At 41.9% G+C, this 21,453-nt stretch overlaps 1 protein-coding gene across 1 annotated transcript; it reads left to right on the top strand.

The window, feature by feature from the left end:
• The first annotated feature begins 11 nt into the window (after nt 1-11).
• Nucleotides 12-19,769, top strand: LOC139364696 (N-acetylglucosamine-1-phosphodiester alpha-N-acetylglucosaminidase-like). The gene is made up of 12 exons (XM_071101662.1): nt 12-245; nt 2,022-2,233; nt 2,460-2,727; nt 3,835-3,974; nt 4,442-4,550; nt 5,208-5,336; nt 5,523-5,728; nt 5,853-5,900; nt 6,309-6,437; nt 7,156-7,287; nt 14,355-14,433; nt 15,122-19,769. The coding sequence occupies exons 1-12, from the start codon at nt 163-165 to the stop codon at nt 15,366-15,368; spliced, it is 1,782 nt and encodes a 593-aa protein (XP_070957763.1). The 5' UTR covers nt 12-162; the 3' UTR covers nt 15,369-19,769.
• The last annotated feature ends 1,684 nt before the right edge of the window (nt 19,770-21,453 follow it).

Raw genomic sequence — 21,453 nt, 5'->3', positions numbered from 1 at the left:
CATTTCAGTGTCATTTATAGTGGACGTTTTCAGCAGGCAAAGTAAACAGAACATCATGTGCTCTTCTTGTCTTGGACAAGTCATATGACTTCCCTCGCGTTGATTATGGTAGCTAAAAAGTAGAGTGAGGCAGGCGCACACTTTCAATGTCTATGCTATCATATGGCAACACTTTCAGTGAATGGTCATTTTGCGTTGCTCCTGATATGGATTGGTATTTGGCTTTCGGAGTGCAACGATATTGGGTAAGGGCCGTCGTTTCTAGCTCGCTAGCAAAACTTTCACAATCATACTCAGAAGTTAACAAGCGCTAGCCTGCTCGCTAGCTAGCTTGGTTGGTTGTGCTTGTGCTGCTGTCTAAAAGAGGCAGACAATAATCTTGTTAGGACAGCCTGTGAGGAGCACTTATCTGACTTCGTAGTCCCGTGTAGTTAAGTTAGTAGAGCATGGCTCATGCAGTTCCAGATTTGTGGGTTCTATTCCCAAGGAAAATGTATGGACTAAAATGTTAAATGTACGAGGGTAAATTAGTATTCCCTGCCTATGTTCTGCCAGGTTTTGGGATTATAAACTAACCAACTAATGCATTCATAATTTGGTCAGTTATAGCCAGCCAGTTGCTTGATTATAATGTTTATCTATTGCAGTGGCAGCAGTAAAGTGCAAAGTCATTCTTGTCTCTGACAGCAGAGATAACGGTATGCTGTCCATTTGTGAATATAGTCAAGTGACGAAGTCTTTGGCACGCACACTTTGCTTCACTGCAAACTGAGGACCCATCTGAAATACACTGTGTGTATGTTTATTATAACTGACCAAATTATGAATGCATTAGTTGGTTAGTTTATAATCCCAGAACATAGGTAGGGAATACTAATTTACCCTCATACATTTGACATTTTAGTCCATACATTTTCATATTAGTATTTTTTTGTACTTTGCTAATGTTAAATATGAGCATTTTTTTTTATGCATGAAATAAATCCTCCCCTATTCTTGACAAAATTATATTGTTATTTAAAGTACAAATCTGAAATCCACGGTAAAGTACACGTCATTGCATTGAGGCAGAGATGTTTCTTTGGTCACCACCCATCTTGAAGTTTCCGGTAGTTGGATATAATCAACACTAGAGAGCAGTATTGTATAGTGCTGTGCTTGTATCTCAAATTATATAAATCAATTCCTAGTAATCAATTCTCAAGTTTGTCTGTTTTTTTACAGACCCTGTCTTTACTTTGTTACAACAACCTCTCCAGCATTTCTCTCATCCTATCAAATAGCATAAGCTGTCATATGTTGTCTAATGTCATAGAATACCCATTTGAAGGTCTCAAGTTAAAAGTTGCATTTTTGCAGCTTTTGGGCGACCCCACAAAATTCACATAGAAATGTGAGTTATAGAGCTCATTGAAAGCATATCTATGAAGCGGGAGATCTGTTATGTGCCCTATTTCTATGCTTTCTGTTTTAAAGTTAAATTTTTGCGTATTTTACTATTGTTTTTGTACAACCAGCTTCAAACTGCTAAAAATACTATATTTTTGGTTATGGAATATATATTTCAGTGGTTTAGATGGTACAATGATTCTCTACACTATACTTGCCTGTTTTGTTACTTTAACTGAAATCAGGTGTGATTTCTGCATATTGTATCTTGCATAGTGCATCTTTATTAACCCTTACCGTAGCCATTTCAATTTCAATAGCAAAGAACTTGGTCTGAAGTGGGCCAAGGCTTTTTCTTCTGGAAAACATTTAGTCACATGACATGACCAACACTCTTTTGACGCACTGATAATAAGTCAATTGTTTGAGAGTGTTTTTGGACTCAACTCAATAAACGTGTCACAAGTACTTTTACTTTAAAGAAAAAAATTATAAACATTTTCACTGCAGATCTTGATTTCTTTGAATGCAGTTTGTCTATTTTGCATCAGGTTTAATGCAATATGGACTCAGGAGAAGTGTATCATCATGAGTAAATAAAGTTGAAACAACTGGATATTTGTTCTCCACAGTCCCTCATTGGACGATGACCTCCTATCGCCGTACCCTTACGGCCATAGCCATGGACCCTCGCACTCCCACCGTCATGTCCGAGACTGCCAGTCCGTTGTCCATGGCAACGTCACCCACCAGACCTGGCCTGCCAGCAACCACACTGGGGTGCCTGTGGCTGAGTCGAAAGTCTTCATCTCTGACGTCCCTGGCACAACCCGATGGGTCACAGGTCAGTGGAGGAAATACTTATTTTGAAAATACCCCTAAAATTGCCCCATTAAAAAAAATAAATCATTATGGCAAAATTTTACTTTCTTTGTTTCCATAGCTATTCAGCAGTTTAAACACCATACCCTTACAATATTAGGCTTTTGTCAAGTGAGATTCTTTTCCAATTTTTTGTTGTTGTGTATATAAACTCTAAAATTTAAGAAATGATTTCCTCCCTGCCACAGGTCACATTACAGTGGTCCACAACCCCCTGAGGACGGTGTCTGTGCTAGAGCCTGGAGGGCCGGGGGGGTGTGGGATGAACCAGAGGGAGGTGGTGGAGGAAACTGCTAGAGCCGGCAGTTGTCTCTATGCCCAGAATGGAGGTTTCTTTGATACTAGGACCGGGGAGTGTTTGGGGAATCTAGTGAGTGACGGGGTGCAAGTGAGGGACAGCAAAGGGTTGCAGAATGCCCAGTTTGGCATCCGGAGGGACGGGACGCTGGTGTTTGGGTAAGAGCTGCCGGTCTCGTTGAATTTCCGTCTCAATATCTCTCTGTGCCTCAACTTGAGCTCCATTTGTGGTTGTAATGTGTATAATTTCTAACAGAAATCTGGACTTCTTAACCTTTTCTAGACATGCTGTTAAGGCTTGTAGTTGAGGTTATGGAACACTGATCCTGTTATCATAAAATACAAAGATCTTATGTTTATTTGCTCAAACACAAAGGCCTTTATTACATGCTACGATTATTACTCATTCTAAATTATCGCAAGTCTTATCTCATCTCCCTAACAGCAATTGTTCTTTGTTTCTCCATATGAAACTTGAATGAACTTCCGCTAGCCAAACCTCCATGCCCAAATGAAGCCACCCAACGAAAACACACGCACATGCCACAATAACCCTATCACGTAAATGACGTCTACTTTGGAACATAACCAGTTAGATTAGAACGGGACTCCCTGTTCCCTGGAGAAGTGGGTTGTGTTGACCTGTCAGTCATTCCGTGTAGAGTATTGGCTCTACCTTGGAATTTTCCTGTTTCCCAGATGAGGGTGTTTACGTTCAGGTACGTTTGATGGGGAAAAATAAGAGCAGTGAAAAAAGCAGTGGTCCCTAAACCGATAAAACCAGCCGCTTGGTTCTTGTGTAGTGGCTGATGTAATATTGTAATGGCAGAATCACCAAACCATTCACTGTGTCCAATGTGCCCCCCACATCTCATTCCCCCCATAGATTTTTTTGTAGGTTAGAGTCCGAGGGCTTTGAACACTAAGCTATTTAATTGTCACAAATTGAAGTACAAACATTTCTTGTGGGGCCAACAAAGCTAGCCAGGTGAAAACACTGTGTACAGAGATTCAGGATGCACTTGAGCTTTTGGCTGACTAAGCCATCATGTTTTATCTCACTAGATTGCTGAATGTACCCTTTTTAACATGAGTATCAAAGCATGTGATCTCATGTGTACCTTGTTCCACAGTTGGTTATTCCTTTCTTGAGATATGACTGACTGGTGTTATTTGATGCTGTTTGGGGTAACTTTACTTTTTCCTCATCTTTGTCCCTGATTTACCCTCTCTACATCCTGTTTCTCTACTTCTTTTTGTCTCAAGTTATCTCTCTGAGGAGGACGTTCAGGAAGAAGCCAACCCCTTTGTGCAGTTGGTCAGTGGGGTGGTGTGGCTGCTCCGAAACAGCCAGGTCTACATTAACCAGAGCATACAGGCTGAGTGTGACACGACACAGGAGACGGGTAGCTACTGCAGGATACTGAGGATGTCTTCAACTTAGGCATACTTACTTAAAATGCTAGAGATATATGTAGTTAGTATTGACATATTTTAATATTACTTTAGGTAAAAGTCTCCATTAAGTGCAGGTCTAGCATCGGCTTACTCAACCATTAGATTAGGAATTAAAAAGCAGGACTGGCCTTACGTCAGCACTTGGTGGTAACTTTGTCCTAGACTTGATGTAGAAATCTGTTTTTGGCTTCACGTCACTCGTATAACATGGCCATTTAAAACATCAGGGAGTTGTCAAAATACATAATAAAAAATACATTTAGAAATATGAAGAGAAACTGCATTTGGCAACATTGACAAATGCATATGGTGAAACCCTGTTTGCCCATTCTGGTTATGTAAAAACAACAATGATGTTTTCTATCAAATTCAGCCAGTATGCTTCAATTCAATTTTCATGCATTTGATTCCACAGGGAATTTCCGCCATTTTGTGGACGTAGTGTCAGCCAGGACAGCGGTTGGTCACGATGAGGAGGGGAAACTAATCCTGTTCCACATAGACGGACAGACTGACCACAGAGGGTAAGAATGGACAAGAGATGAGGAGTTGAGAAAAGGGAGGGAGAAGAGGGTAAGGAGATAGAAAGGGTGGAAAATAATACAGGTGTAATTGGATGAGGGTGAAAAAGTGGAGAGTATTGTGGGAGTCAGGAGAGGGAATACAGTGGGGGGGGGGGGGGAGAAATTGGTTGGTAAAAGTGATGGAGAGTGAAAGGAATGTGAGACAATGCAGGTTTGATTGGAGGCAGAAGTGGGGCCATTTAGGCATATGAAGGGAGATGGGGCTAAGTAAAAAGGCTCTAATCAATTCTATTGATCTGGCTTTCTCTGCACCGGTGCAATGAACAAATGACCTCGTTAACCTAGAGTTTCATGAGTTTAAGACATGGCTTTGGAAAGACCACAAGGGGACATGTCTGTTCATGTCCATGGCCTCTCCACTCTATCAGGCCATATAAAGTCAATAAATCTTATCTAGTAAGCGCAGTCTCTCGGTGCAAATCACACCAACCATTGACCTTCTCCAATGAATTGACCTTATTTTTCACACAATTAACATTGCTTCAGAAGTCCTTATGGATTTGTTTTGCTTTAAATGCAAGCACCTTCCTCCTATATGGCCTTATGGTACAGTACTGTACTAGTGGTTTTGTACCAATTGTTCTCTCCTCTCTCTAGTATGAATCTTTGGGAGGTGGCAGATTTTCTGAAAGGTCAGGGGGTCATCAATGCCATCAACCTGGATGGGGGTGGTTCCTCCACTTATGTGGCGAACGGCTCATTGGCCAGCTACCCCTCGGACCACTGGTAAGCCAATCAGAAAGCTCACGTCACATTCATTGCAATGACATTACAAGGTTTATGGAGCTGCTTTTTGTGGCTTTTATTTTAGTCATATGTTGTTGCTGTTTGACACACTGTAAATTATAATATTCATGATATTCATTCTCTCACCTGCTCTTTGTCTCCATGCTCCTCTATTCCCTCCTTCAGTGTCTCAAACCCCATGTGGCGCTGCCCTCGGCGGGTCTCCACCATCCTGTGCGTCCACCAGCCCCAGTGTCAGCCTGAGGACTGCAGCGGGCACGGGACGTGCATCAATGGGCACTGCCAATGCCAGGAGGGCTGGAGTGGGATTGGCTGTGACACCCTGGTGTGCCAACCTCCCGCCTGTGGTGCCCACGGTGTCTGTACACAGGGTGAGTGAGGAGTGGGTACAGTTTTTCTCTCCTCTCGAGTTCTGAACCAGCTCTCTGAGGCTACAATGAAATGCCTCTCTCCTATTTCTCTATTCTCTCATCTCATCCCTCTCTCCTTGTGCAGATGGCTGTGCGTGTGACGCTGGATGGAGAGGGAAGAACTGCAGCCAAGGTAATCAGCCTCTCTCTCTCTCTCTGGCTTGGTTTGTTTACACAACAAGTCTGTCATTTCTCCTGGTGTGAAACATGTTGCTTGTCCCCAGGACCCTATGATTTGTGAAGAATGTGCTCTGTCGAGCTTTGGCAATTACAGTTGGTAGTTATAACTTCCACATTCCAGGGCAGTACTTTAACACCTCCTAGACCTCACATTTTCTTTCACTCACTGCACCTTCTCCCAACCCAATGGCCCTATAATACACTCTTTACCTTCCTGACCAAACCTGTGTCCTACATAACTGTATACAATGACGTCTTGTCCTCATATCTTGTAATACTCCCTCCAAAATCTACAGTATCTGACCGTCCACCTATCACAGCTTACTAGTGTCTTTTAACTTATTTTCTCTGTCTCGCTCAGTGTGTGATTTGGGTTTCTATGGAGACGGCTGCAACCAGACATGCACCTGCACTAACGGGGGCTTATGTGACACTGTTCACGGTGACTGCAGCTGCCCCATTGGTTTCCGTGGCGACTCCTGTGAACAAGGTGTGTTGCTAGCAGTGAGGCAGGATAAGTGTGTAACCCTGATTGATTGGTGTACACCTAAACAACCTTTACGACCCTCCAAAGCAAATTCGTAATCCCCTATCAAACCCTAATTTCTCTTTCACATTCCCAGACTTTCCCTCACCTGTTTTAGTAATAGCACCTTGGAGCGCTTCCAATGTTATGCCTTATTCCCAGTCTCACAGGGATAACGGTGAGCAACAAAAGCTTTCCCAGTGGTCTGGCTAGAACATTCTCCCCCTCTGTACGACTTCTGCTAATAGTCTTGCTCCAAATCTCTGAATGAGAACTGCTGGAACACATTAGCCCTAATATGCTAAGCCTTCGTTATATCACTTCCTTGGCCCTCTGATGCCCAAATCCTGGACTGAATACCTGTGGCGTTGGAGATTAAATGAAGCTATTGTTGATGTCTTATTGTCTTGTCAGAGCTGTTAAACTCTTCATGTTCATCAATGCTGTAGTTCCCATGTATTATGGACTAGCTTATGTGTGACAATTACATATTGTGAACATTATCTTAAAATCCCTAAGACGGTCTAGGAAACTAAAACATTGGTACGAACCCCGGATGTTGCAAGCTAGAGCAGTAGTTTTCAGCAGGGAAGTTTCTTTACATTAAAGCTTTATTGTATTTTCCAGTGATATCTCACCCTGTTTCCTTGGTGTCTCGCATCACTTCCTGTGTTCCCCTCAGAGTGTCCTCTGGGTTTGTACGGGCTGGACTGTGGGCAGGAGTGCCAGTGCCAGGACATGTGCCCATGTGACCCGGTCACAGGAAGCTGCAATGCCCTGTTCCAGGGAGAGAAGAACCAGAGCATACACAGAGGTATGGAACCACCTGTTACTCCCCCACCTACTCAGAGCACCAGTAGTTGCAGTAACTAAATGGATCACAACATACTCTCTAAAAATTACTAATAGTTTCATAGTTGTTGTCCTGTAAAGTGTCTTGTACAGTATGTGGACCACTTCATTCTAAGCCTGCTAGCATAGGTTTTCTCCCAAACATGACTTGTCTGTTTTCATTGGTTACCCATCATTACATGGTACAGACATTCAGGATATGTTTCAGTTGGCTGTATGTAGTCTAGGGCTGTCCCCAACTAAAAAGATCTTGGTCGACTGAAGTCTGTTCTTTCGCCAAATCGATTGGTTGACATTTTTAAACGTGTATTTCTCCATATAGACACATCCTATGTAGTTTGATAAAATCAACTATATGCATTGAGCTTGTCTGATTCTTTAAGCTCACTGTTTGAAATAAGACACATGACTCAAGAGGGAGCCAGAGATCTAGATAACCAGAAGAAAAATCTTAACCTGACCCAACCATCCTCTTCCCTCTCCTGATGGCTTTTGCAGATTCTGCCATTACTCTCCCGAAGTTGCTGGTAATTGGCTACACGAGGAGTCTGCAACCTTTTTTCATGTGGCATGCCAATTTATCTTACCATTTCTACCGATCTGTGTGCCAGTTATGGTTTTCATATGCACATTTATAAAAACGTCTTCATATCTCAATCATTGTCATGTGGTTACTCAAAATTATATCTAAATTAAAATGATACAAACCTAAAAAAGTAACTTCTATTGCTGTTGGCCAACTATGTAAAAAATAGCCTACATAAAGCCAACAAATAAAAACATTGCAACCTGCTGATATAAAATATCCTATAAATCACACAGGCATGGTCTGTCTGCAATGAACTTGAAACATTTCTATCAACTATTAACTTGGGTCTGAAGCTTGCTCTAGCAAACTTGCAACATTGTATAAAATATTCTGGGCCCTCAGGTTCCTGCTCCAGTGAGCATGGGACAGACACCGCTGTAGGCTATTTGCGCAAGTGATAAGAAGCAGTGCTTGACTTGGGCAGGAGCTCACCGGAGCGGAGTACCGACACCTCAAATGTCCTATTGCTTGAGCTCCTGTACCTCTTATAGAATATTAGCTAAAAACTATTGTGGAGCTCATGCACCTAAATATAAACAGTACCTGCACCCAAAATGGGGCCGGGACCTATTTCAGTCTAAGTCAACCACTGATGAGAAGTGATCAGGTAGGCCTATTTAGTGACATTTCCACTGGATCAGAGCATGACATTTTTCCATTCACACTGAGTGGTATTTGAAAGGGAGAGCGCTGGAAAGATTTTTTAAATACATTGAGGAACTACTGTCATTCTCAATGGATGTTAAAACAGACTTTTTTTGCTTGCTGTTTGAGGTGAAGAAAACATGACTTTGAGAATCTCCACAGCTCATTAGTCGTGATGCGTTAAGCCAATCAGAAATACTATCAGATCCCCAAATGGGCACACTTTATATGCTAATAGGCCTACTTCTAAGTGTAATCAGGTGCGTGTCCTTACTCAACATTGTCTTTTGTCGGGAGCACTCCTGTCAATGACTAAATGGAATTGGCAAAATTCGTAATGAAATAAACCAACTTGTTCCTCACAAGTGTTGCATAGGTTGTGTGCTCTGCAAACAATGTGTCCACTCCGACAATGAGAACGGTAAAAGGAATAATATATTGAATGCATTAACAGAAATGACCATAGCTGAACAAACATTGTAGATTAAGAATTAACGGTAAATGTACTACTGGTGATATCTTTAATGTGGAACTGATAGACGCTAACAATCAAACGCAAAAAAATCACACAATGAAGTTATGAAACAATGAATGTGCACAAATTGGTGGGAGAAAGTGCATTCATGGTCAATCCGACATCTGCATTGGCCATACAGCATTTATGGTGAATCGGCCTCTGCAGAAGTCATGGCATTCACGCTTCGCAGCGCAGTGCAGAGCTGTTGTAAAGGAAGTAGTACAGCTCCCATCTACCGTCAACCAATAATGTCAATGCGGAGCTATACAGGGCCCTCCGCATTGGTTCATTTGGGAGGTGCATGGCTGCTGCATGCCTCTGGAGGCACCGTAATTGCGTTACACCCTCCATACGGCGCCTCCGACCACATTTCGGATCTAGCATAAATTGGCTTTTAGTCTAGGCCTTCGCAATAGATTAGTTCACTGAGATGACCGTGTGTGTGTGATACACGCATGCTACTGGTCGACAAAAAATAAATAATCTTGGTTGACCAACAGCCTGTCAACTAATTGGGGGGCACCCTAATCTAGTCGCCCTGTGTGTCTAGTGTTCTCATTGTAGTACAAATCAGGAAGGTTTATCTCTGAGATGATCTCAGCTGTCCCAGCACACCCAGACTCATTTCCCTTCCATGTATTACCTCATTTTCTCCTCCCCTCTCTTTTGTTCCTGTCTGTCATTTTACCTCCCTCCTTGTTCGTTACTTGTTGGCTATATGCAGTGTTGTAACGATGTACAAAAGGGGAATAATCATTTACAATGGTGTTTGTTCTTCACTGGTTGCCCTTTTCTTGTGGCAACAGGTCATAAATCTTACTGTGATGGCACACGGTGGTATTTTTCCCAATATATTTGAGTTTATCAATTTGAGTTTTCTAGTTCTTTGCTGGTCTGTAATCTGAGGGAACTATGTGTCTCTATTGTCATACATTTGGCAGGAGGTTAGGAAGTGCAGCTCAGTTTCCACTTAATTTTGTGGGCAGTGTGCACATAGCCTGTGTTCTCTTGAGAGCCTGGTCTGCCTACAGCGGCCTTTCTCAGTAGCAAGGCTATGTTCACATAGTCAAAGCTTTCCTTAATTTTGGGTCAGTCAGTGGTCCGGTATTCTGCCGCTCTGTACTCTGTTTAGACACATTGGAGATAATTATTTTAGTTCTCATGATTTGGTTGGGTCTAATTGTGTTGGACCAGCTTGCTTAGGGGACTCTTCTCCATGTTAATGTCTCTGTAGGGGATGACTTTGTTATGGAAGGTTTGGTAATCACTCGCTCTCTGTCTGCATATCTCCCTCCCTTATTCTGCTGGTTGTGTCCATATGTAGGGCATAGTAGGGATGTGTTCATGAGCTCTCCTAAACTATGACCGGCCCGTGCAGACTCTAATCTCACCACTTTGTTTTACTTTAGTTATCTCTGTGGGATCCACCACCTCTATTTACTCTAGTTCTATGTTGGTGGCGTTTTTATGTGTGGGGGTTGTAACATCAACGCCACACTACACTGACTCATTCCCTCTCATTCTAGTGTGTTCTCACTCACCCCCTCCCGCAGTCCTTCATCCCATGTCCTCCAAGGTTGATCACCCTCTCTGAGCATAGCCCAGGACAGTGCTCTTTATGAGGATGATGGGCTGACTGGCCCTCACCACAGTCTACTGACTGCCTGGCTACCACTTACAACACACGTGTAGGAGTTTAAAATATTTAGACCCTTGTAAAAGAGAGGAGGGTTAAGGGGGGCTTAATCAAGCTGTGTTGGGATGTATGTCACAAACTAGAGTAACCCTAATAAATCCCCAGTCCTCTACATATGTACTGTTGAAGTCGGAAGTTTACATACACTTAGGTTGGAGTCATTGAAACTCTTTTTTTCAACCACTCCACAAATTTCTTGTTAACAAACTATAGTTTTGGCTAGTCGGTTTGGACATCTACTTTGTACATGACACAAGTCATTTTTCCAACAATTGTTTACAGACAGATTATTTAACTTAAAGTTCATGATCACAATTCCTGTGGATCAGATGTTTTCCTACACTAAGTTGACTATGCCTTTTTAAACAGCTTGGAAAATTCCAGAAAATGATGTCATGGCTTTAGAAGCTTCTGATAGGCTAATTGACATCATTTGAGTCAATTGGTGGTGTACCTGTGGATGTATTTCAAGACCTACCTTCAAACTCAGTGCCTGACATTATGGGGAAAACAAAATAAATCCGCCAAGACCTCAGAAAAAAGATTGTAGACCTCCACAATTCTGGTTCATTCTTGGGCACTGTTTCCAAAAGCCTGAAGGTACCATGTTCATCTGTAAAAACAATAGTACGCAAGTATCAACACCATGGGACCATGCAGCCGTCATTCCGCTCAGGAAGGAGACTCGTTCTGTCCCCTAGAGATGAACGCATTTTGGTGCGACAAATGCAAATCAATCCCAGAACAACAGCAAAGGACCTTGTGAAGATGCTGGAGGAAACGGGTACAAAAGTATCTATATCCACAGTAAAACGAGCCCTATATCGACAACCTGAAAGGCAGCTCAGCAAGGAAGAAGCCACTGCTCCAAAAGTCATTAAAAAAGCCAGACTACAGTTTGCAACTGCACATGGGGACAAAGATCGTACTTTTTGGAGAAATGTCCTCTAGTGTGATGAAACAAAAATGGAACTGCATGGCCATAATGACCATCGTTGTGTTTGGAGGAAAAAGGGGGATGCTTGTAAGCCGACGAACTCCATCGCAGCCGTGAAGAACAGGGGTGGCAGCCTCATGTTGTGGGGGTGCTTTGCTGCAGGAGGGTCTGGTGCACTTCACAAAATAGATGGCATCATGAGGTAGGAAAATGATGTGGAAATATTGAAGCAACATCAAGATATCAGTCAGGAAGTTAAAGCTTTGTCGCAAATGGGTCTTCCAAATGGACAATGAATCCAAACATACTTCCAAATTTGTGGCAAAATGGCTTAAGGACAAAGTCGAGGTATTGGAGTGGCCACCACAAAGCCCTGACCTCAATCCCATTGTACATTTGTGGGCAGAACTGAAAAGGTGTGTGTGAGCAAGGCGGTCTACAAACCTGGCTCAGTTACACCAGCTCTGTCAGGAGGAATGGGCGAAAATTCACCCAAGTTTATTGTGGGAAGCTTGTGGAAGGCTACCCACAATGTTTGACCCAAGTTACACAATTTAAAGGCAATGCTACCAAATACTAATTGAGTGTATGTAGACTTCTGACCCACTGGGAATGTGATGAAAGAAAATAAAAGCTGAAATAAATAATTATCTCTAATATTATTCTGACATTTCACATTCTTAAAATAGTGGTGATCCTAACTGACCTAAGACAGGGAATTATTACTAGCATTAAACGTCAGAAACTGAAACAGAGTTTCAATGTATTTGGCTAAGGTGTATGTATAATTCCGACTTCAACATCCAAGTGTAATTAATAACTTCACCATGCTCAAAGGGATATTCAATCTGTACCTTTTATATAAACTTAGCAAAAAAAAGTCAAGTCCCTTTTTCAGGACCCTGTCTTAAAAAGATCATTTGTAAAAATCCAAATAACTTCACAGATCTTCATTGTAAAGGGTTTAAACTCTGTTTCCCATGCTTGTTCAATGATCCACAAACAAACAATTAATAAACATGCACCTGTGGAATAGTCGTTAAGACAGGAACACCTTACAGACGGTAGGCATGCTGCAAGGAGGCATGAGGACTGCAGATGTGGCCAGGGCAATAAATTTCAATGTCTGTATTGTGAGACACCTAAGACAGCGCTACAGGGAGACAGGACAGACAGCTGATCGTCCTCGCAGTGGCAGACCACGTGTAACAACACCTGCACAGGATAGATGCATCCGAACATCACACCTGTGGGACAGGTACAGGATGACAACAACAACTGCCGAGTTACACCAGGAACGTACAATCCCTCCATCAGTGCTCAGACTGTCCGCAATAGGCTGGGAGAGGCTGGACTGAGGGCTAGTAAAGCCTGTTGTTGCCAGACATCACCGGCAACAACGCCGCCTATGGGCACAAACCCACCGTAGCTGGACCAGACAGGACTGGCAAAGAGTGCTCTTCACTGACAAGTCGCGGTTTTGTCTCACCAGGGGTGATGTTCGGATTCGTGTTTATCGTCGCAGGAATGAACGTCACACCGAGGCCTGTACTCTGGAGCGGGATCGATTTTGGAGGTGGAGGGTCCGTCATGGTCTGGGGCGGTGTGTCACAGCATCATCGAACTGAGCTTGTTTTCATTGCAGGCAATCTCAACACTGTGTTACAGGGAAGACACCCTCCTCCCTCATGTGGTGCCCTTCCTGCAGGCTCATCCTGATATGACCCTCCAGCATGACAATGCCACCAGCCATACTGCTCATTCTGTGCGTGATTTCCTGCAAGACAGGAATGTCAGTTCTGTTGCACATGAGGAGATGCGCTGCAGTACTTAATGCAGCTGGTGGCCACACCAGATACTGACTGTTACTTTTGATTTTGACCCTCCCCCCTTTGTTCAGACACATTATTCAATTTCTGTTAGTCACGTTTGTGGAACTTGTTAAGTTGATGTCTGTTGTTGAATCTTGTTATGTTCATACAAATATTTACACATGTTAAGTTTGCTGAAAATAAACACAGTTGACAGTGAGAGGATTTCTTTTTTTTGCTGAGTTTGTGTTTTGCCATCTCCCAATAGGTGCCCTTTGTGAGGCATTGGATAACCTCCCTAGTCTTTGTGGGGGAATCTGTTTTTAAAATTCACTGCTCAACTGAGAGACCTGTGGTGTACAGAGATGAGGTAGTCATTAAAAAATCTTGTGAAACACTATTTCACACAGTGAGTCCATGTATCTTATGTGAGTTAAGATAATTAGTTGTTACTCCTGAACTAATTTAAGCTTGCCATAAAAAAAAGAGGGTTGAATATTTGTTGACTCAAGACATTTCAGCATTTTCAATTTTAAATGTGTGCAGGCCAGTGACAATCTATAGGTCATCCATTTTAAATTCAGGCTGTAACAAAATATGTAAGTCACGTGTTGCTTGAATACTTTCTGAAGGCACTATTTGCTTGAGGCAATGTTGAGGAATAACAAATTGTTGTGTTTGTACTTTGATTCCTGTTTTTATGGAGAGAAATTGTCACAGCTAGTGCAGTCAAACAAGGATGCTGAAGCGACCATCTATAGTTGGTATTATATTGTGTGTGTGTGTGGATGAGACTTTAGACATGAGTGGTTTCTGTAATTGCTGTTTCCACAGCTGGCCATTGCCTGGCCAATCAGATGTTTGCAACATGGAGCGAGGAGGAGGCACACAAATCCAAGCCTTATCTCTCCGAGTAAGTGCCAAAGGTCATTTCAGCTGAAACCCCTCCCTGCTGTTAACCACCTACAAATCAATCTAACCGCCCTCCTCGCATGCACAGCCACTCTCCCTCCTTTGTATCCCTCCGTCGCTCTCCTATTGTAAATTAATGCAGATGAACATTGTGCAAAACACAGCCTTTCTATTTTTTCACAGCTTGGCTCAGACAGAGAAATTCATCACTTAATCCCCTCGTGTGACTAGAACAGCATGTCCACTGCTATGTTTGGTGATGTGCTAATATTTGCATGGACCAACAGTGGTCTAGACCTGTATTTAGCGGGCTTGACCCCTCCATACTTGTAAACACGTCACAGACTGCAGGAGCCATACACATTTATTAACCCCCTTACCTTACACATGCTAGTGAGGGATTGTTTTGAGTTGCTATGGTTTCATCCACAGATGGAGTGAGAGGTTGAAATGTATTTATTCATTGATCATCTTTCTCTCCCGTTCTCAATTCCGCCTCACATTTTTACTCATTGTCCTACAAATGTTCATTTTTGGGGCCCATACTAATATCAATGAATCCTCTTATGATAAAAATGGGTTTGATTTGGATTGGATATGTACATTTTCCAAGTGCTCTACACACTGCAAATATACCTATTTCACTTCCGATGCCTAGTACCTGACGTCTTCCATTTATCTCTCCTCAGGCAGTGCTGGCTCATCGTCACTGGCCTGTTGACCTCTCTGCTGTTGTCCAGCCTGGTGGTTCACCTGATCATGTGTTGGCGGTCCCCGGCTCACCACCCCGGCCGTGTGGACTACTCCTATGTGCCACTGACAGAGATTGGTGGTGCGTGCAGTTCAGGGGACCGAGGGAAAGGGTCGCAACCCAGCAGAGGCGTATTCGAGATGGACTCAGACTCCCAGGATGAACTGTGGTCGGGTCCGCGCTGAGGGAGGGTGATGGGGGGACGGGTGGGAGTGATCCTACCCTGTTAGCTCCGCCAGACGGTCCTATCTCTAACATATTGTAAAGAGGGGAGGAAGGTTTATATAGAGAATGGGTTGCAATCAATGAAGGAGAGGAAGAGATGGAGCCAGGGATAGAGAAGAGCATAAAGAGGTCAGAGCTGGAAGGAGTGCAGTGCAGAGAGAGGGATCCAAGAGAAGGAGGGGGGGTGGGATGACGAGGCCACCGGATGTTTCAAACTCTATCCCCTATTTGAAGAGGGCTATTTGTATTTTCCCTCTGGCTCATCAGCCACCATCTCGTTATCCAGAGTGGATGTAAAGAGGAAAAACAGACTGAAAAGAAAGAGGCATAGAAGTAAGAGGAAGAAAATAACTGTTTTTTTAAACTAAATGACTATTTTTATTGTCCTCCACTCTAGATTTTTCTAAGTGACAAAGAAGAAACAATATGCCAAAATATTTAATCGTGACTAATATCAACAGTAGACTGTATGTTTCCATATAAGAATAGCTATTTTAAGGGGACATAAACAGAGAAGGCCTTTGTTTACCATGTTCCACAAGCATGGGATGGATTTCTCCACTTGTTGCCATGAGAACAGACAAGGTAAGAACTTTGAACCCTAGCCAGGAAATCTCCAACCCACTGAACCTTGTATTTATGGAGTCCACTTTATCAAATGATTCAATGTGAATGCACCCATGTTCACTGGGATTGTTTTTAATATTTCCAAACAATTTTTTTCTGTGAAGTCATATTTCCACCAGCCCCGTGAAGCACCCATTTTTGTAACTGTTCAGACGAACTGTTGAAATCATGTTTAAAGGTTGTCTGGATGCCAAGTGTGCTTCTGGTTCAGCCAACATTTTCTAAGGCAGCAGTAGGGATTTGATTGCAGAAATAAGCATGGACCCAAACTAGTTTGACAGGACCTGAGTGAGTATATTTTTTTTTTGTCTGACAGCTTGTTTGTTGACCGCTCCTTGACCCCAATCTCAATTATTTAACAGAAGGTTAATTCTAGTTATTTTTCAGTTGAGGCTTCTCAGAGACTAGATAATCCTTTCTCTTTTCCATATTATGAGAATTGTGTGGCGGCTTGGTGTGGGGGGGGTAATTATGTTGGGAGAGTGGGGATGTAAAGAAGGATGTTGTTCAATTTTAATCGAACTGTGTGTGGAGTTATCTATATCTCTCAGACTAAGGTTAGGATTCACTTTGAGAAATACCAGAGGTTGTTATATTACAAGGCTGTGGGAGAACACTTGATGGGAAATGTGGTTTGTTGATGTTCTGACATGTGTATTTAACATGCAGGTTACCAGATTGCGGTCTATATGGAGGCTGTTAGGGATTTGGATTGTCCCACTGAGACTACTAATGACTTGTGCTCAAAAACAGTGAAAGAACTTTATACAGTGACAATGACTCACTGTGTGCTAGCGATGCTGTTGTGTTTGTATAGTTACCTATCTTGACTCGCACTTCCTTGAACTGGTGAAAAAAATGGAGGAATTTAATTTGCGCTCTCACTTCAGGCAAGGCAAAATGCAAATCAGGGTGATTGCTTGAGTAGATGTTTGTTTCAATACATTTGCCTGTTGTAGAGTTGCGAGACTGGTTTTGTTTGGTAAATTGTAGATGTTTTATTATGCAGCTGGGTCACTACCCTGGAACATATATGTGGCAGGTTAGCCTTACGGTTAGAGCATTGGGCCAGTAACCGAAAGGTTGCTAGTTCCTTGCTAGCCATCGAGGTGAAAAATCTCTGTGCCCTTGAGTTAGGCACTTAACCCGAATTGCTCCAGGGTCACACTAGCTGTGACCCCACTCTCTGAAGGGTGTCTTGGGAAGAGTTGGGATATGCAAAAAATGAATTTCCAAATCACACACGCGTATTAATAGGACAAATATAAGCACCCACCAAATGATTTGTATTACATACTGTACGCTTGCAATTAATGGGTCTTTTGCTTGAATGTCTTTTATTTTTATTTTTTTTGCACCCTTTTGCTGTAATAGTCTTGGCATATTATAAAAAAAGTATGTAATTGTTTTTATATTGTTCAGTTGTAGCCCAGCATGGGTTGTTATTGTCTGTGTGTTAACAACAAACCAGCCCTAGCCAGAGTACGAGCCAGGCTGCGGTACACACCGGGAGAGTGCCGGACATAATTTGCAAACCAATTCTACATGTAGAATCTGTTCGGTTTGTATTTATTTTGAAAGGCGCATTGTGTAATCTAGCTGTGCTTTGTAGTGACCACTGACTTGAGGGCCCTCTGGATTTCAGCCAGCCGGAGGAAGAATGACTGAGAAATGAAAAAGGGAGCTCCTTTACATAAACAGGAAGTGCACCTAGCATAATGCCAAATGATTGGGGGTTGATTTAATATATATTTGTTAAAAATTGGACTTCCTCTGTGTTTTACTCAGGCAAGGACATAATTATGTTTAGTCCCCATCCAATAAGGGTCAGGAATTGATATTTCAATATTTATAAGTTTGATAATGTGTTAACATTTGTCAAGGAATGTATTTGATGCACTATAGTCATGTATAGTGTTTAATCACAAACTAAAGTCAATGAAGTGAAACTGGTGTAAAAGTTTCCCATGATTGTGCTTCCTTTACTGTCATTGTGGTGAATGACAACTCGCATACCTTGTCTACTTGAAACTTCTTGCTGTTAATATGCAAATGTCAAGAATTGAGAAACTGCATTTTGTTAAAGGTGGTTGGCATGTCACTGCTGAGTTTTAGTAAAGATTATTTTTCACCAATAAAGCCTTTTTTGCAGTATCAATGTATTTTCTGGGCTAGGTTGGAACTATTTAGGACTTAATTCATACACCTCATTCACAAGTGGTTTATTTTGGTGGACAAAGGAAGTAGCCTAGTCTATAGGCTGCCTCCACAACCGCAATTAACTCATTTGATAGATTTTTATAATCTCATGCGTCCATTACATGTTGGTGTTCAACAGTCAACAAGGTTATTTTCCATGGGAGTGACTGACTGGATGACCCACCCGATCACTTGCTGACTCACCCATGTCTGCCCCGCCTTCTCTGTCCTGTTCAGCTGATGCAATTCTTAAGAGGGATGTCACTCTCCCTCCCTGCATCTCTTTGCTCCTTATTCTGCTTGTTCCCTGTCCACCTCTTTTTTGCTCCCTCAATGTCCTCTCTCTGTTGTTCTATCATGTTCTTACTCCCGCTTATCTCCATTCATGACATACCTTACCCACATTACCTAGAGTGTTCATGACTACTCCAAAACAATAACTTAAGCATTCATTGTAAATATTGAATTTCTGTGTGTGCCTTTGCTTGAGTGTTTGTGTTTTTCTTTTTAAAGTAGACTGGCAGGAAAGGTTGCCCTCCCACGGTTTCTTTGTTGGTTAGAATTCACTTGTTTACCTGTGAACTGTCACACCCTGGGTCAATGTTAATCAATCAGAACCAGACCCCAATTCTGTGTTTCACCTAATCATCGATCCCATCGCAGGTTATTTTGGGTGTCAAACATACTATACAGGCTATGTGCGTCTTTGTCTTATGATGTACATGTTTGTCCATTCCTAAGGGACTGGAGAAAAAAAATTGATGAACCTATTTCACATTGATTTCATTTGTTGTTTTTTTACCCATAGTTCCATATTAATCTTTCCTAGTGCTTTGACTTGACATAAGTTGTTGAGGGATGGAAATGTCACCCTCTGCCTATCAATGGACAGTGTCAATCCAACCACAGAATGTGGCTGAATGAAATAGCCTGTAGCCTACCACACTTAAATGAGACCTCCCTTAACTTTGCATGCCCCTATGTTTTCACAGCCTTGTCTTTTTACCCCACAGCTTGAATACACAGCTCTGTTTTCTGTCCCAAATTCCCAACACACCAACCCTCTTTCACATGGCCTTCGACATAGGTTTCCTTTTCTTTACACCCCCCCCCCCCCCCCCCCCCCTCTATTTACAAACTGTCCTATCCCTCAAGGAATAGCTGTCCCTAATGATGTATTTTAAATGGACTACTCTGAGAAGATTCTGTAATGTTCTTTTCTGTCAAATGCATGGTTTAAATTCACCATGTTAAATATCAGAGAAAATGCAAATTAGTCTGTTTTTGTTCTGTAATGAAATGTGCGTTATTGATTATTAAACTGCTGAAATTATGACGACAAGTCACCAATGAACTGTGTCCCCTTGTAGTTATTGCAAAAAGGATTGCCCACTTTGAAACAAACATTAGCAACATTATGTAAGGATGTGGTTTCTTCACGTGAAAGGGAACATGTATTGTGTTTTTATACAATGACGATGGCCCATTTAAATGACAATGAATGTTTAAAAAAAAAAAAAAAAAAATTAAGTGCACTCAATATATTGACAAAGAGAGGCTGTGGTATCTGAGAAAGTCTACTTGATGTTAGGCGGATTGACATTATTTACACCTGATGGTAATTTAACATTTTATCAATATAATCCATATTTGTTTCTGAAAAACATGTTCTTAATAGAATAGAAACCCAATAGTATGTTTTAATTTGTTTATCCAAGTTAAATTTGACCTCAAGTTCTGTAGGTCAAGAACACTCGGGTTGATTTTGAGTGATGTAACACTGTTGTGGAAAAAAGGAAACGGAGTTGAGCTGAAAGCTGCATCTTATCAGTTATGCAATAGTAGCCAACTAAAACAGCACAGGTGTGGCTGTTTTTGGGCCTGGAAAATAACCGAAAGAGCTGGTTAGATTTTGAAAAAAAAATTACATGGACATGTACAGTTGAATTTGGAAGTTTACATTCACCTAAGCCAAATGCATTTAAACTCAGTTTCACAATTCCTGACATTTAATCCTAGTAAAAATTCCCTGTCTTAGGTCCGTTAGGATCACCACTTCACTATTATTGACATTTCACATTCTTAAAATAGTTAATTCAGCTTTTATTTCATCACATTCCCAGTGGGTCAGAAGTTGACATGCACTCAATTAGTATTTGGTAGCATTTCCTTTAAATTGTGTAACTTGGGTCAAATGTTTCAGGTAGCCTTCCACAAGCTTCCTACAATAAGTTGGGTGAATTTTGGCCCATTCCTCCTGACAGATCTGGTGTAACAGAGTCAGGTTTGTAGGTCTCCTTGCTCTCTCACGCTTTTTCAGTTCTGCCTACAAATGTTCCAGAGGGTTGAGGTCAGGGCTTTGTGGTGGCCACTCCAATACCTTGACTTTGTTTTTCTTAGGCCATTTTGCCACAAATTTGGAAGCATGCTTGGCATCATTGTCCATTTGGAAGACCCATTTGCGACCAAGCTTTAACTTCTTGACTGATGTCTTGAGATGTTGCTTCAATATATCCACATAATTTTCCTACCTCATGATGCTATCTATTTTGTGAAGTGCACCAGTCCCTCCTGCAGCAAAGCACCCCTACAACATGATGCTGCCACCCCCGTGCTTCACGGCTAAGATGGTGTTCTTCAGCTTGCAAGCATCCCCCTTTTTCCTCCAAACATAACGATGGTCATTATGACCAAACAGTTCTATTTTTGTTTCATCAGACCAGAGGACATTTCTTCAAAAAGTACGATATTTAACCCCATGTGCAGTTGCATACCTTAGTCTGGTGTTTTTATGGCATTTTTGGAGCAATGGCTTCCTTGCTGAGCAGCCTTTCAGGTTATGTCGATATAGGACTCGTTTTACTGTGGATATACAGTGGGGCAAAAAAGTATTTAGTCAGCCACCAATTGTTAAAGTTCTCCCACTTAAAAAGATGAGGCCTGTAATTTTCATCATAGGTACACTTCAATTATGACAGACTTGTGGAGGTCTACAATTTTTTTTCTGAGGTCTTGGTTAATTTCTTTTGATTTTTCCAATGATGTCAAGCAAAGAGGCACTGCGTTTGAAGGTAGGCCTTGAAATACATCCACAGGTACACCTCCAATTGACTCAAATTATGTCAATTAACCTAACAGAAGTTTCTAAAGCCATTTCATTATTTTCTGTAATTTTCCAAATTGTTTAAAGGCACAGTCAACTTAGTGTATTTAAACTTC

This window comes from Oncorhynchus clarkii, chromosome 2, assembly GCF_045791955.1.
Source record: "Oncorhynchus clarkii lewisi isolate Uvic-CL-2024 chromosome 2, UVic_Ocla_1.0, whole genome shotgun sequence".
Classification (NCBI taxonomy): Eukaryota; Metazoa; Chordata; class Actinopteri; order Salmoniformes; family Salmonidae; genus Oncorhynchus; species Oncorhynchus clarkii.
Note: the sequence above shows the minus strand (reverse complement) of the source record. Positions and strands in the feature narration are given on the sequence as shown.

What these genes read in the sequence shown, in the direction of transcription:
- LOC139364696 (XM_071101662.1), top strand. Translation starts at nt 163, where the DNA reads ATGGCAACACTTTCAGTGAATGGTCATTTTGCGTTGCTCCTGATATGG. An exon ending in CACAACCCGATGGGTCACAG is followed by an intron (nt 2,234 to 2,459) that starts GTCAGTGGAGGA and finishes TCCCTGCCACAG; the next exon opens with GTCACATTACAGTGGTCCAC. An exon ending in GAACCAGAGCATACACAGAG is followed by an intron (nt 7,288 to 14,354) that starts GTATGGAACCAC and finishes CTGTTTCCACAG; the next exon opens with CTGGCCATTGCCTGGCCAAT.